Source organism: Erythrolamprus reginae, chromosome 9 (assembly GCF_031021105.1).
Source record: "Erythrolamprus reginae isolate rEryReg1 chromosome 9, rEryReg1.hap1, whole genome shotgun sequence".
NCBI classification, from domain to species: domain Eukaryota; kingdom Metazoa; phylum Chordata; class Lepidosauria; order Squamata; family Dipsadidae; genus Erythrolamprus; species Erythrolamprus reginae.
This window is the reverse complement of record NC_091958.1, coordinates 50,060,247-50,075,973: the sequence shown is the minus strand read 5'-3', so window position 1 is coordinate 50,075,973 and position 15,727 is coordinate 50,060,247. Positions and strand designations below refer to the sequence as shown.

General features: G+C 40.9%; 1 protein-coding gene across 1 annotated transcript in view; it reads right to left on the bottom strand.

The window, feature by feature from the left end:
• The window catches only part of EEF2K (eukaryotic elongation factor 2 kinase), a 51,356-nt gene that overhangs the window by 18,890 nt on the left and 16,739 nt on the right, over positions 1-15,727 (bottom strand). Inside the window, 8 exon segments of the mRNA XM_070761200.1 lie at positions 598-725; positions 2,154-2,222; positions 2,225-2,285; positions 3,228-3,377; positions 4,737-4,905; positions 5,323-5,360; positions 7,534-7,594; positions 14,930-15,030. Coding sequence (XP_070617301.1) covers positions 598-725; positions 2,154-2,222; positions 2,225-2,285; positions 3,228-3,377; positions 4,737-4,905; positions 5,323-5,360; positions 7,534-7,594; positions 14,930-15,030 — 777 coding nt within the window.

Sequence of the window (15,727 nt, the reverse complement as noted above, 5' to 3'; positions counted from 1 at the left end):
GATAGATAGATAGATAGATAGATGGATGGATGGATGATTGATAGATGAGGGAGAGAGATGAGAGAGGGAAAGAGAAAAATATAGATAGATAGATAGATAGATAGATAGATAGATAGATAGATAGATGATGAAGATAGATAGATAGATAGATAGATAGATAGATAGATAGATAGATAGATAGATAGATAGATAGATGATGAAGATAGATAGATGGATGGATGGATGGATGGATGATTGATAGATGAGGGAGAGAGATGAGAGGGAAAGAGAAAAATATAGATAGATAGATAGATAGATAGATAGATAGATAGATAGATAGATAGATGATGAAGATAGATAGATAGATAGATAGATAGATAGATAGATAGATAGATAGATAGATAGATAGATAGATAGATAGATGTCTCTGCTGAAATGGAGCAGGTCCTTTTGCTGCCTTTTCAAATGGCACAATATTTGATTTAGTTTCAACTTATGAATCAATATTAGGTCACTTATGTGAGCCAAGCTTCAGTTTGAATAATGGTAGGTTCGTGAACCAGACTGTCTTCACAGCAAATTCCCTGGATTCAAAGCTCCTTTGCCGGCAGTACTTACAAGTAGTTTGCTACTGCAAAATAAGGCGTCCTTCTCTTTGGAAGAGAGATCAAAAGGCGTCAGCCCCATACTTCGACAAATCCGGTTGCAGGAGTGAGAATGGAAGAACAAGGCCATCCCTCGCACACCTGGGGCAGGTAGAGAACCAACCATAGAAAGAATGAGAAATCGTTTCGAGGTGCAAAGCCTAGCGATTTTTTTTCTAAGTCAAGATCCATTCAGACAACTCAACCATCAACAGACACATAGAGATTAACCACATGTACACATCATTTAAAGGAGGCAACTGAAAACAGAAAGACTCCGAAGAAAACACCTTCTCTTGCAATATATCAGATAAGCAGGGATGAACACCAGACAAACAATTAAGCAGATAACAACACCCTAATCAAGGAGCTGCCAAGGGGAAAACCACACCTCCACCAATGTAGGCAGAGCAGGCTACTATACATAAATAGGGAGCAAACCCCATATCCCTCATCACCTCGAGGTTCGATTACTGCAACGCTCTCTACATGGGGCTACCTTTGAAAAGAGTTCGGAAACTTCAGATCGTGCAGAACGCAGCCACGAGAGCCATCGTGGGGCTTCCAAGATTCGCCCACGTTTCTGCAACACTCCGTGGTCTGCATTGGTTGCCGATCAGTTTCCGGTCACAATTCAAAGTGTTGGTCATGACCTTTAAAGCCCTACATGGCAATGGACCAGATTACCTCCGGAACCACCTGCTACCGCATGAATCCCAGCGGCCGATAAGGTCCCACAGAGTTGGCCTTCTCCGGGTCCCGTCGACTAAACAATGTCGTTTGGCGGGCCCCAGGGGAAGAGCCTTCTCTGTGGCGGCCCCGGCCCTCTGGAACCAACTCCCCCCGGAGATTAGAACTGCCCCACCCTCCCTGTCTTTCGTAAACTACTCAAGACTCATTTATACCACCAGGCATGGGGGAGTTGAGATAGCTCTTCCCCTAGGCCATTACAAGTTATGCATGGTATGTTTGTGTGTATGTTTGGTTTTATAATAGGGGTTTTTAGTTGTTTTTTATTATTGGATTGTACATGTTGTGTTTATTATTGTTGTTAGCCGCCCCGAGTCTACGGAGAGGGGCGGCATACAAGTCCAATTTAATAATAATAATAATAATTATTATTATTATTATTATTATTATTATTTATTGGATTTGTATGCCGCCCCTCTCATAGAAGACGGTAACAACATCAGTACAAGGGGATAATAATAATAATAATAATAATAATAATAATAATAATAATTATTATTATTATTATTATTATCATCCCCTTGTACTGATGTTGTTACCCTCTTCTATGACTTGTGGACTTCAACTCCCAGAATTCCTGAGCCAATCATGCTAGCTCAGGAATTCTGGGAGTTGAAGTCCACATGTCATAGAAGAGCCAACTTTGCCTATGGACAGATAATGATTTGGTCTGCAAGCCAACAACCAAATTTAGAAGCATCAAGGACCCCTTCTCCAATCAAGCAACATTCCCCAACCCCGGAAGAAGCTAAGCCACCTGATTGCTCTGGTTTTTTTTACCAAGATTCCCGTCGCCGAAATCTGTGCCGCTTTCGGTATGGATCTGAGGATCAGTGTACAGATCTCCAACCCTTGGATGTCCACAATGATCAGCTGATGCCCGGAGCGTTCAAATGTGAAATGGCTGAAGGCCTGCAAGAGAAAGGTTCAAATCCCGGTAAGGGTATGGCTAACTGATGAGAACATAATAGGCTCAAAATAGTTCTATACTACTCTCCCTTTTCATTATCAGCAAAAATATGCTATACATACACATACGCATGCACGCGCACATACATGAGCCGGGGTGGCGCAGCAGGTAGAGTGCTGTACTGCAGGCCACTGAAGCTGACTTGTAGATCTGAAGGTCAGCGGTTCAAATCTCATCAGCGGCTCAAGGTTGACTCAGCCTTCCATCCTTCCGAGGTGGGTAAATGAGGACCTGGATTGTGGGGCAATAGCCTTGCTCTGTTAAAAAAGTGCTATTGCTAACATGTTGTAAGCCGCCCTGAGTCTAAGGTGAAGGGCGGCATAAAAATCGAATGAATGAATGAATAAATAAATACACACAGCATTTAGACTTATATAGCGCTTTACAGGGCTTCACAGCCCTCTCTAAGCGGTTTACAGAGAGTCACCAACAATCTGGGTCCTCATTTTACCGACCTTGGAAGGATGGAAGACTGAGTCCAACCTTGAGCCAGTGGTGAGATTCGATCTGCCAAACTGCTGGCAATCGGTGATAGGCAGAGGTAGCTTGCAGTACTGCAGTCTAAACACTGCACCACCAAGGCTTTTGTAACTCGAGGATTGCCTGTATTTATTTCCTGTTTTATTGTCTTCACTGTTTTATAAACTTTACAATTTTGCTGGCCGTTGACTGAATTAATATTAATGAATTGACTGAACAGGTCCTTGCAGTTCTCTTATTGCGATTTCAGAAATAGACGGCCATTGAGTGCTTCTTGAGGCTAAGAAAGAGTGGCTGGCACAAAGTCACCCCTTTGGCTTCGCATCTCTAACCTTAACCTTACTAACTTAAGCCTGAATTAAGAGGAAATCTTAATTCATCTAATGAAATGCCAGGAAACCTACTTGCGGCGTCAAACGGATGTTGTCGTCTCGCACGAATCCCGAGTTCGAATTATACTTGATGTATTTCCCTTCAATGTAGTGTTCCAGGTGGTAAAGAGGCCGCCCTGGTCTGTTCTTCATTTCAATTATGCAGGTCTGGACAATATCGACCTAAGGACAAAGAGGAAGAGGAAGAGAAATAACTGACAAGAAGGGGGGGGGGAACCCGCATGATTTTGAACCTTCTGGGCTTCCCTAGTTCTCTCCAAGATTCTTTTTAACACAGTGTTTCCCACCCTTGGCCACTTGAAGATATTTGGACTTCAGCTCCCAGAATTCCCCAGCCAGCGTTCGGCCAAGATTGGGAAACACTGCTTTAACAGATGGACAGAGTTTGAAGGGACCTTGTAGGTCATCTAGTTCAACCCCCACCCAGGCAAGAGACCCTACATCATTTCTGACAAATGGCAGTTCAATCTCTTCTTGAAAGCTTCCAGAGAGGAAGTTCCCACAACTTCCAAAGACAACTTCTATTCCTTCGGTTGATTGTTCCGTCAGTTAATTTCTCCTTATTTCAGGTTGGATCTTTTCTTGGTCAGTTTCCTTCCTTCCTTCCTTTTCTTCCTTTCCTTTCCTTCCTTCCTTTCTTCCTTTCCTTTCCCTCTTCCTTCTTTTCCCTCTTCCTTCCTTCCCTTTCCTTCCTTCCTTTCCTTCCCTTCTTTCCTTTCCTTCCTTCCCTTCCTTCCCTTCCTTCTTTTCCTTTCCTTCCTTCTTTTCCTTTCCTTCCTTCCCTTCCTTTCCTTCCTTCCTTTCCTTCCTTCCTTCCCTCCCTTTGATTTCTATTCCTTGTCTGGCCTTCCGATCCCTTGGAAAATAGCTTGACCATTTCCTCTCTGTAGCAGCCCCTCAAATATTGGGACACTTGCTATTATGTTTCCCCTGGTCCTTCTCTCCACTAGACTATCCTTGCCTAATCTGTTATCCTACTGAACATTGTGAGTTCAGTACAAAAACTTCAAATGTGACTGTGCTCCTCAACAAATAATTCTATCTATCATTTGTCCTTTTTTGTGGCTATTCAAATAATGGGACTTAATCAATTGAAAAAGAGTCCAAGCACCTATTTGAAAACTCATCTTGGTTGGTAAGCCACTCCCACCCGGTCACATGACCTTTAAGACCCCCCCCTTCACATGATTGTCAAGCCACTCCCACCTGGTCACATGGCTGGCAAGCCACTCTTAGCCAGGTGATCACATGACCATCCAAGCCACACCCACCAGTGTGGTAGTAAAAATTTTTGCAGCCTTTCACTGGGGGCGGGCACACATGCTCAGGAGTCACATTGCATTATGGGTGCTGGCAACACACGTGCACTGTTGTGTGTGCGCTTTTGGCCCATAACAAAAAAGGTTAGCGTCAATGCTTTATAAGTGGTATTAGTACCGCCCTCGATCTTTGATTGTATCCCTCTGTTAATGCAATGTAGGATTGCAATTTAGGATATCTGCGCGAGGAGGAGATACCTGCTTGGGGGGGCTTATGGCGGTTGTATTCTTCTCCCCATAACTTGGCCTCCATCTGCAACCGCACGTCCTCGAAATAGACGTCCCGACTGACCGTCTCGATGTACCTCTTCGCCACGTAATTAAAGGCCCCTTTCCAATTCTGCATGTGTAGAATGTTGGACAGTTTTTTCCTAAAACGACCAGGAGAAATAAATATCCGTTGAGCTAAGAATGAAGACTTCACAAGTCCTTTGCAATTTGAAGGATCGTCCTCAACAGTTTTTCTTCTTCGGTTTGAAGAAGAATGGAAAATCCAGGTCTACTTTAGAAAAAAAGTATTGTTTTCCTGGCGTGCAAGAGAAACCCAAGGGGATTCCTGCCTACTGCTGCACGAATCCCAGAGACCAGTTAGATCCCACAGAGTTGGTCTTCTCCGGGTCCCGTCAACTAAACCAGTGTTTTTCAACCAGTGTGCCGCAGCACACTAGTGTGCCGTGAGACATGGTCAGGTGTGCTGCGAAGCACAGAGAGAGAAAGAAAACGAGAGAGAAAGAAAGAAAGAGAGAGAGAAAGAAATCACAGAGGTCTAGAAACAGCTGCAGACTTACGTCCGGAAACATTCACGCATCGCTCCTCGGCCAAAAGGCTGGAAAAACAAAACAGAGGTTATTAAAGGCGGTCCTTGAGTTATGGCCATTCGCTTAGACAACATTCAAAGTTGCAACGGCGCGGGGGGAAAAGTGACTCATGGCCATCCTCGCATTTATGACCGTCACCGTATCCCATGGATTCACGTGACCAAAATTTGGGTGTCAGGCAACCGGCATTTATTTATGATGGTTGCAAAGTCCAGACCACAAGCTGCTGGCTCTGGGTATGTGTCTGTATGCATGATTGGTTTTTATATAATGGGTTTTTTAACTGTTTTTAGTATTGGATTATTGTTATATACAGTACTGTTTTTATTACTGTTGTTAGCCGCCCCGAGTCTGCGGAGAGGGGTGGCATACAAATCAAATCAAATAAATAAATAAATGAATGAATGAATAGATAGATAGATAGATAGATAGATAGATAGATAGATAAATAAATAAATAAATAAAATCAATGTCGGAAACTGTTCTGTCTTGCACAGAAGCTGGCTGGTAATTAGCTCCAAATTGAAACTTAAACACAAAGGTTTCAAAAAGAACAAGAGTCTATTTATAAAGATGTTTGTTGAACTGCACAAACGTGAACCAAAACAATGTCTTTTCCCCTGCCAAAATCCAAGCGCGGGACCAAGTTGATAAGATAAAGTCCTACACAGTGGCTTCTCAGCTAAAAGTCTATTCACAACATTATTAACCCTATGAATGTCCAGTACTGTATCCTGGTTTGTCAGGCAAAAACACTCTTCACAGGCTCTTCTCCTCCAGAGGCACGAACGTTGGCTTCTTTGCAAAGAGCCCCTTCCAATTCCTCCCCTTTGTATACTCTCTGGGAGTGTAGACTATGCATAGCTGAGCTCACTTCCTCTTCCTGAGCTTCCTTAACTGCTCCTGCCCCCCCTGCATCCTTCTCACCCGTACATTCATGTTGTGGTTAGCTCTGGCCCAGCTCCTGCTCCAAGGACTGTGGATGTGGGGGAGACATCCACATGCTGCAGGCCTGTTTTGCCCCCGGTGGAATCTGCTGATGAAGGCTCCCCTGACCAAGAAGACATGAGTGACAGGGAGGAGGAGAGTGTGGCAGACAGCTCAGAAGGAGATCAATTCTCTAGCTCCTCCTTGGATTCGGAACAAGAGTGAATGATACAGCCACGCATGCGGAGAGCGATGCATAGGCAGCAACAACTGAGAGATGATTATCAAAGAAAATGAGGCCACCTGTGGTTGGGTGGGGCTGTGGTCATTAGTGAGGCTGCTATAAATAGCAGCCAGTGGGTTTGGCCATTGTGGAGGATTATCTGATCCTTGTGTTTCGTGACTGCTTTACTGACTTTGACCTTTTGTGTGCTGATTTCCCCCCGCTTTGAAACCAGAGCAAAGTGTGTTTCACTTTGTGAAAGAAGAAGGACTGTGAATTGCCTCATAGCTGCAAGCTAAGTATCACAGGACTGATAAGGGACTTGTACAGATTAGCAGTTTGTTTGGAGACGAGTGCTCTTTGCTATACCAAAAGAGGGCTTGGTTTAAGTGACCTTTCATTATAAATAGAATAGAATAGAATTTTTATTGGCCAAGTGTGATTGGACACACAAGGAATTTGTCTTGGTGCATATGCTCTCAGTGTACACAAAATAAAATATACATTTGTCAAGAATCATGTGGTACAACACTTAATGATTGTCATAGGGGTCAAATAAGCAATGAAGAAGCAATATTAATAAAAATCTTAGGATATAAGCAACAAGTTACAGTCATACAGAACATTGTTTTGAATTTTCAAACGTGTGTGTGTCTGAAATTTGTACCTGTGAATTTTTGGGAGGAGTCTGACAGAACAATTCAGGATCGGTTCCCTTATCTCCTCTTCCTCGAACCCTGGCAAATCCCCAGTTGGGGTACTATAGCCTCTGTAGGCTCCTCACCCCCACCCCACCCCAGACTCTTCCTCCTCCTCCTCCGGCTCGCTGTCTGACTCCTTCGACAGCCACACAAGCTACCCGTGCCCAGATGTCCCCAATTCAACAGGCTCCAAATCAGTTGCCAGAGGGCTTGACTGCGAGCCAACCACAACAGAAGCCGGGTTTGCTTAATGACCATACGATTCATTTAATGACTATGGTGATTCACTTAACAACCAGAGTCTAATAAAAAAATATCTGCATTTCTTACCTGCGTAGCCATTTTGATCAAGACCTCGTCTTCGATCCATTCTCCGGTAACCGCATTGTACCTGTCCAATTATAAAAAAATTAAAAAGATCGCCTTGTTAAAACGCAAAAAAATTATTTAGAAGCATAGAAACATAGACGTCTGACGGCAGAAAAAGACCTCATGGTCCATCTAGTCTGCCCTTATACTATTTTCTGTATTTTATCTTAGGATGGAGATATGTTTATCCCAGGCATGTTTAAATTCAGTTACTGTGGATTTATCTACCACGTCTGCTGGAAGTTTGTTCCAAGGATCTACTACTCTTTCAGTGAAATAATATTTTCTCATGTTGCTTTTGATCTTTCCCCCAACTAACTTCAGATTGTGTCCCCTTGTTCTTGTGTTCACTTTCCTATTAAAAACACTTCCCTCCTGAACCTTATTTAACCCTTTAACATATTTAAATGTTTCCATCATATCCCCCCTTTCCCTTCTCTTCTCCAGACTATACAGATTGAGTTCATTAAGTGTTTCCTGATACGTTTTATGCTTAAGACCTTCCACCATTCTTGTAGCCCGTCTTTGGACCCGTTCAATTCTGTCAATATCTTTTTGTAGGTGAGGTCTCCAGAACTGAACACAGTATTCCAAATGTGGTCTCACCAGCGCTCTATATAGCGGGATCATAATCTCCCTTTATTTATTTATTTATTTATTTATTTATTTATTTATTTACTTACTTACTTACTTACTTACTTACTTACTTACTCACTCACTCACTCACTCACTCACTCACTCACTCACTCACTCACTCACTCACTTACTTACCAGATTTGTATGCCGCCCCTCTCCGTAGACTCGGGGCGGCTCACAACACAATAAAAACAGTTTATAACAAATCTAATAATTTACAATATAAAATATTTAAAAAACCCATTATTAAACAAACATACACAGAAGCATACCATACATAAATTGTATAGGCCCGGGGGAGATATCTCAGTTCCCCCATGCCTGACGACAAAGGTGGGTTTTAAGGAGTTTGCAAAGGTGAGGAGGGTAGGGGCAGTTCTAATCTCTGGGGGGAGCTGGTTCCAGAGTCAGGGCCGCCACAGAGAAGGCTCTTCCCCTGGGGCCCGCCAACCGACATTGTTTAGTTCACGGGACCCGGAGAAGGCCGTCTCTGTGGGACCTAATCGGTCGCTGGGATTCGTGCGGCAGAAGGCGGTCTCGGAGATATTCTAGTCCGATGCCATGAAGGGCTTTAAAGGTCATAACCAACACTTTGAATTGTGACCGGAAATTGATCGGCAACCAATGCAGACTGCGGAGTGTTGGTGTGACATGGGCATACCTAGGGAAGCCCATGACTGCTCTCGCAGCTGCATTCTGCACAATCTGAAGTTTCCGAACACTTTTCAAAGGTAGCCCCATGTAGAGAGGAATATATTAGATTCCATTGTGTGGTCCTAAATGTTTGCTTCTTGTTGTTTTCACAGGTTTGTTAATCACCTGGAGTTGCTCCTGCAAGATGGACGACTCTTTATCAGCGGATTTCATAAAAGAATATAAATAAATTTGGGATGGTGTGTGAATCCACACTGCGTCGATGCAGCTTTCTCCAACCCAAAGCATAGAAACATAGAAACATAGAAGACTGACGGCAGAAAAAGACCTCATGGTCCATCTAGTCTGCCCTTATACTGTATTTTATCTTACAATGGATCTATGTTTATCCCAGGCATGTTTAAATTCAGTTACTGTGGATTTACCAACCATGTCTGCTGGAAGTTTGTTCCAAGGATCTACTACTCTTTCAGTCAAATAATATTTTCTCACGTTGCTTTTGATCTTTCCCCCATCCTATAAAGCAGAGTTTCTCAATTAGTTTCTGTTACGCCACCCCTCTAGGAAGAAGTAAACATTTCACGCACACACACAAACACACACACAACTCTCTGCCGGGACAATTGTTTGCAATATTCAGCACATTTTCCCTGAAAAAACTTAAGTGGCTTATCAACGTGATTGGATCGTAATGTGTTTGTGACGCCTTAATTTATTTGGTTTTATGCTGTCCGTTATCAACAAAATTGAGCGGGTCCAAAGATGGTCTACAAGAATGGTGGAAGGTCTTAAGCATAAAACGTGTCAGGAAAGACTTCATGAACTCAATCTGTATAGTCTGGAGGACAGAAGGGAAAGGGGGGACATGATCGAAACATTTAAATATGTTAAAGGGTTAAATAAGGTCCAGGAGGGAAGTGTTTTTAATAGGAAAGTGAACACAAGAACAAGGGGACACAATCTGAAGTTAGCTGGGGGAAAGATCAAAAGACACATGAGAAAATATTATTTTACTGAAAGAGTAGAAGATGCTTGGAACAAACTTCCAGCAGACGTGGTTGATAAATCCACAGTAACTGAATTTAAACATGCCTGGGATAAACATAGATCCATCCTAAGATAAAATACAGAAAATCGTATAAGGGCAGACTAGATGGATCATGAGGTCTTTGTCTGCCGTCAGTCTTCTATGTTTCTATCAACATTTTTAGACACAGTAAACATACCGGTCTTTCCTCGTCTCCCACCATAATCACAGTGGAGCCAAGTGGTATATACGATTCGTGCTATTTCTTCTTCTTAGCTTTCGGGAGACTTACATTTGTCTCATTAGCTCCGTCTCTCTCCTCCTTTCATCCCTGTTAAATATTTTTCCAATGGTGTCTCTTAAGGGTTTGTTATCTGCACTTCATATCTCCTGCTCTGTGCTGTGTGCTATGGTTCGGTGCAAAAAACCCCTACACCCTGTGACAAAAAAAGCCCGTTCCCTGGGGTCATGCCCCCCCCTCCGTATCTCCACTATTTGAGAAGCACTGCTATAAAGATAAACTATAAATTCCATCAGCCCATCCAGCTTACCCAACCAACTTCTGATGAACAAAGGGGAAAATAGCATGGGGGAGGAAAAAAAATCTAATCTAATCTAAAAAAAACCTCTGGGATTCTCCACCCTTACACTCTTGATAACACAAAGCCTGTGTTCGTGCAAACACTAATGTATTGTTCGATTTCCAAGCCTGCCCGTAGTTAACAGCAAAGAGGGGAGGGGGGAATACAGTGCCAAGATTCATAGAAACATAGAAACATAGAAGACTGACGGCAGAAAAAGACCTCATGTTCCATCTAGTCTGCCCTTATACTATTTCCTGTATTTTATCTTACAATGGATCTATGTTTATCCCAGGCATGTTTAAATTCAGTGACTGTGGATTTACCAACCACGTCTGCTGGAAGTTTGTTCCAAGCATCTACTACTCTTTCACTGAAATAATATTTTCTCACATTGCTTTTGATCTTTCCCCCAACTAACTTCAGATTGTGTCCCCTTGTTCTTGTGTGCACTTTCCTATTAAAACCAATGTTTTAGACTTGGCTCTGCTTAACTATGGCTTATTGATTCCATCTCAGTTCATCAATGTATTAAATTCATAAGCCTCTTTCTATCTCACTCTCACAGCAATTCTGAATGTCTTACAGCAGCGCTTCTCAAATAGTGGGGTGCCCTCCCCCCTGGGGGCACACAGAGTGATGCCCGAGAGGGGCATGTTATCCCAGGGAACAGGTGATTTTTTTTGCTGCAGGGTGTAGGTTTTTTTTGCACCAAGTGCAAAAAAACATAGCACAGAACAGGAGATATGAAGTGCAGATAACAAACCCTTAAGAGACACCATGGAAAGATATTTAACAGGAGTGAAAAGAAAGGAGGAGAGAGACGGAGATCATGAGACAAATGTAAGTCTCCCGAAAGCTAAAACAAGGAAATAGGACGAAGCGTTTGTAGCGCTTGGCTTCATTGTGACTACGGTGCGAAACGAGGAAAGACCGGTATGTTTGCTGTGTTTAAAAATGTTGGCAGCGGACAGCATGAAGCCCAATAAATTAAGGCGTTACTTAAACACATTATTACACTCCAATCACCCTAATAAGCCCCTTGATTTTTTCAGCGAAAACATGCCAAATATTGCACACAATTGTCCCAATGGAGAGTTGGGGGGGAAACGCGCAAAATATTTACTTCTTATTAGGGAGGACATAATAGAAAATAATTGGAAAGGACTGGATTAAACTATGATAAAAAAGTTTTTAAAAAGATAATATAAAACTATTACTGTAAAATTAAAGAGGATTATAAGAAAATTAACCGAATTAGCTGTGTTCATGCCATACATACTTTTGCAGCACAATGTTTTCCAAAATAGGCAACTTTAAACTTTTTAAAACTTTTTTTAAAGCTTTAATTTTTCAAATTAAAAAAGCATCACAATAATTTTGCACAGATCAAAACCGATCTCTTATATCTGTTCAATTACTTGCTATCGATCTTTTAACTTTACATTGTCTGCACAGATTGCTCATATTTACATAGTTCTTATATTTGTGTGTACTTTCACACTATATCAGTTTTTTAATTTTCTTTAAAAAAATTTAAAAATTTTATTAACTTTTTTTTAAAATAAGATGAAAAGGAAACAAGGGGGGGAAATCAAAGCGCGGCAGATATTTATTTTTATTTTATTTTATTTATTCATTTGTGCAATACACAATACATATGGAAGAGAATAGACATGAAGTAATACAGTATATATAAACATAATATGTAAAAATAGAGAAGATATATGAAAGGAAGAAAATATATATGATATATGAGATAAAGGAAAGACAATTGGACAGGGGACGAAAGGCACACTAGTGCACTTATGTACGCCCCTTATTGACCTCTTAGGAACCTGGAGAGGTCAATCGTGGAGAGTCTAAGGGAGAAGTGTTGGGGGTTAGGGGTTGACACTATTGAGTCCGGTAATGAGTTCCACGCTTCGACAACTTGATTGTTAAAGTCATATTTTTTACAGTCAAGTTTGGAGCGGTTAATATTAAGTTTGAATCTGTTGCGTGCTCTTGTGTTGTTGCGATTGAAGCTGAAGTAGTCATTGACCGGTAGGATTTTGCAGCATATGATCTTGTGGGCAATACTTAAATCGTGTTTTAGGCCCTGTAGTTCTAAGCTTTCTAGACCCAGGATTGTTAGTCTATTTTCGTAGGGTATTCTGTTTCGAGTGGATCTTGTAAAGCAGTAAATAGCAAAGTAAAGTAAATAGCAGTAACTAGCAAAGCCTTGAATAAACGCTTTCCTTCTGGAATGTGAGGAACACGAGAAAAACGTGTCTGTTTGCACCAGGGATTTTGCTCCAGTCAAAGGTCAGCCTGGGGTCTGCACATTCTCCACGCTTCCCTTTGCTCCTTTGCATTTTTTTCCCCCCAGTTGGGGTGATCGCGTTCCAGCGTTGCCGAATGTGGTTGTACGCAAGAGCGAGAAAATAAAAAGTCCTATTTTGAGAGGAGCGCAGAGGTCAAACTAATAATAGCTTGGAAGAAAAATCTTTCCAGGCATTTTTCTCCCTTATTTGAACGGAGCAACTTTAGCTGGCTTATCTTCAAGATTGGGGAGAGAAAGAAAAAAGGACTTAGGAATAGGGAGAAATGATTGTTTTTTATATTAAGGGTTTTTAAGGGGTTTTTTAAAGTATTGGATTTGTATTGTTCTTGTTGGGAGCCGCTCCGAGTCTGCGGAGAAGGGCGGCATACAAATCTGATAGATAGATAGATAGATAGATAGATAGATAGATAGATAGATAGATAGATAGATAGATAGATAGATAGATAGATAAGATATTATTATTATTATTATTATTATTATTAATTAGATTTGTATGCCGCCCCTCTCCGTAGACTAGATAGATAGATAGATAGATAGATAGATAGATAGATAGATTAGAGATAGATAGATAGATTGTTATTATTATTATTTATTTATTTTATTTATTTATTATTTGGATTTGTATGCCGCCCCTCTCCGAAGACTAGATAGATAAATAGATAGGTAGGTAGGTAGGTAGGTAGATAGATAGATTAGATAGATAGATAGATTGATTAGACAGATAGATAGATTAGATGGATGGATGGATAGATAGATTAGATATTATTATTATTATTATTATTATTAATTAGATTTGTATGCCGCCCCTCTCCGTAGACTAGATAGATAGATAGATAGATAGATAGATAGATAGATAGATAGATAGATAGATTAGAGATAGATAGATAGATTGTTATTATTATTATTTATTTTATTTATTTATTATTTGGATTTGTATGCCGCCCCTCTCCGAAGACTAGATAGATAGATAAATAGATAGGTAGGTAGATAGATAGATAGATTAGATAGATAGATAGATTGATTAGACAGATAGATAGATTAGATGGATGGATGGATGGATAGATAGATTAGATATTATTATTATTATTATTATTATTATTATTATTATTTAGATTTGTATGCCGCCTCTCTCTGTAGACTAGATAGATAGATAGATAGATAGATAGATAGATAGATAGATAGATAGATAGATAGATAGATTAGACAGATAGATTAGATGGATGGATGGAGGGAGGGAGGGAGGGAGGGAGAGAGAGAGAGAGAGAGAGAGATAAAATGTAAGGGTGTGATGTACGAGACAAGAATCAGGTCTAAAAAAATGTCCGACTGGATATTTTTTAGTGTTTCAGAAATTGAATAGTTAGCTGTTGACAAAAGAGTGTAGTGGAGCCCGCCCATTGCAGTTGTATGTTGTGACATTGTGATATATGAATTGCACACACACACACACACACACACTCCGAGACAAAAAACAATGCAAGCAGGAATGGTGAAGAGTTTTGGAGAAAAGCACAAGGGGTTTCTGGATAATGGGCTTAACTCCAATCCAGGCACCGTTTAAGTAATAGGGGATAAAACGATAACCCGTTTTGCTAATTTGGTTCTGGTATCTGTCATCTTTCTTTCAGCAGTTTTTTTCCTTTCCGACAATATCACAACCTTAAAAAGTGGGAGAAAAGCCAGGGGACTGTGGATTTTAATCATTTTTTTAAAATAATATATGGATGGCTGCAATTATTTTACATTGAGATGTTTTTATACTGATCCACGTTCCTTTTTGTTATGAGATGTCCAGAGTCCCTAGGGCAGTGATGGCAAACCTATGGCATACATGCCACAGGTGGCACACAGAGCCGTATCTGCTGACCGCACCAAGATTTTCCAGGAAGTTAGCAAGATGGCTATGTACAAAATGCAATGTGATGCTCATGTTGTCTAATTAACTACATTATATATTCAAGGTGTAGAAAAAAACACTAACACTAACGACAGTTTTGAAACCAGCATGCCTAATTAACTGTTTTTAAAAAGCTCAAAAATCAAACTCAACAGAAATTGTGTTACAAATTGTTCCCCCAGTGTAATTCACCAAGCAGCAGAAATCCTTTGGTCTTGCAAGGAATATCAACCGACCTGTAGCGCGTGGCGTTCTCCATTTTGAAGTCTTCCAAATGAAATTCAGCCCAGGGGTCAGGCATGTGCTTGGCTTTCTCGATCGCATGCTTCCATGCTTCCTGCAAAGGTCAAAACTATGACATGAGTTATTTATAAAGTGCTTTCGGACAATCTGATCCCACAAGAAAGGCCCCATGGTTTTAGACCAGTGATGGCGAACCTATGGTACGGAAGATTGATGGCAGAAAAAGACCTCCTGGACCTCCTAGTCTGCCCTTATACTATTTCCTGTATTTTATCTTAGGATGGATCTATGTTTATCCCAGGCATGTTTAAATTCATTTCCTGTGGATAGGCTGACTCTATAAACCGCTTAGAGAGGGCTGTAAAGCACCATGAAGCAGTATATAAGTCTAAGCGCTATTGCTATTAATTCCATATATAGTTTGCAATACCTGTTTTCCTCACTCTTTGGAGAAATAGAACGGTAAGTAAGTTCTTTCCGCTGGAAGTTCATTTGTCTAAAAATGGATTGAATTATTCCTCTTTTCTCCATGGTTTTACTGCTGATTCATAGACTCCAGCTATTTCTGTTTCGCTCAAGAAAATACAGATATCACTGGAGGAAGGGAGGAGCACTTTTAAACTTTGTTTTGCAAAACTCGGTCCTCCGAGTTGGAAAAATATGTACTAAAAATGTTAATGCAAATAGAAAGAATACATGGGACAAGTTGGGGGTTAAGTGGAATCCAGATGTTGGAGGAAAATAATCAAAGGTAGTTATCCAATTAAACCCTCCCTTTTCAAACTGTAAAT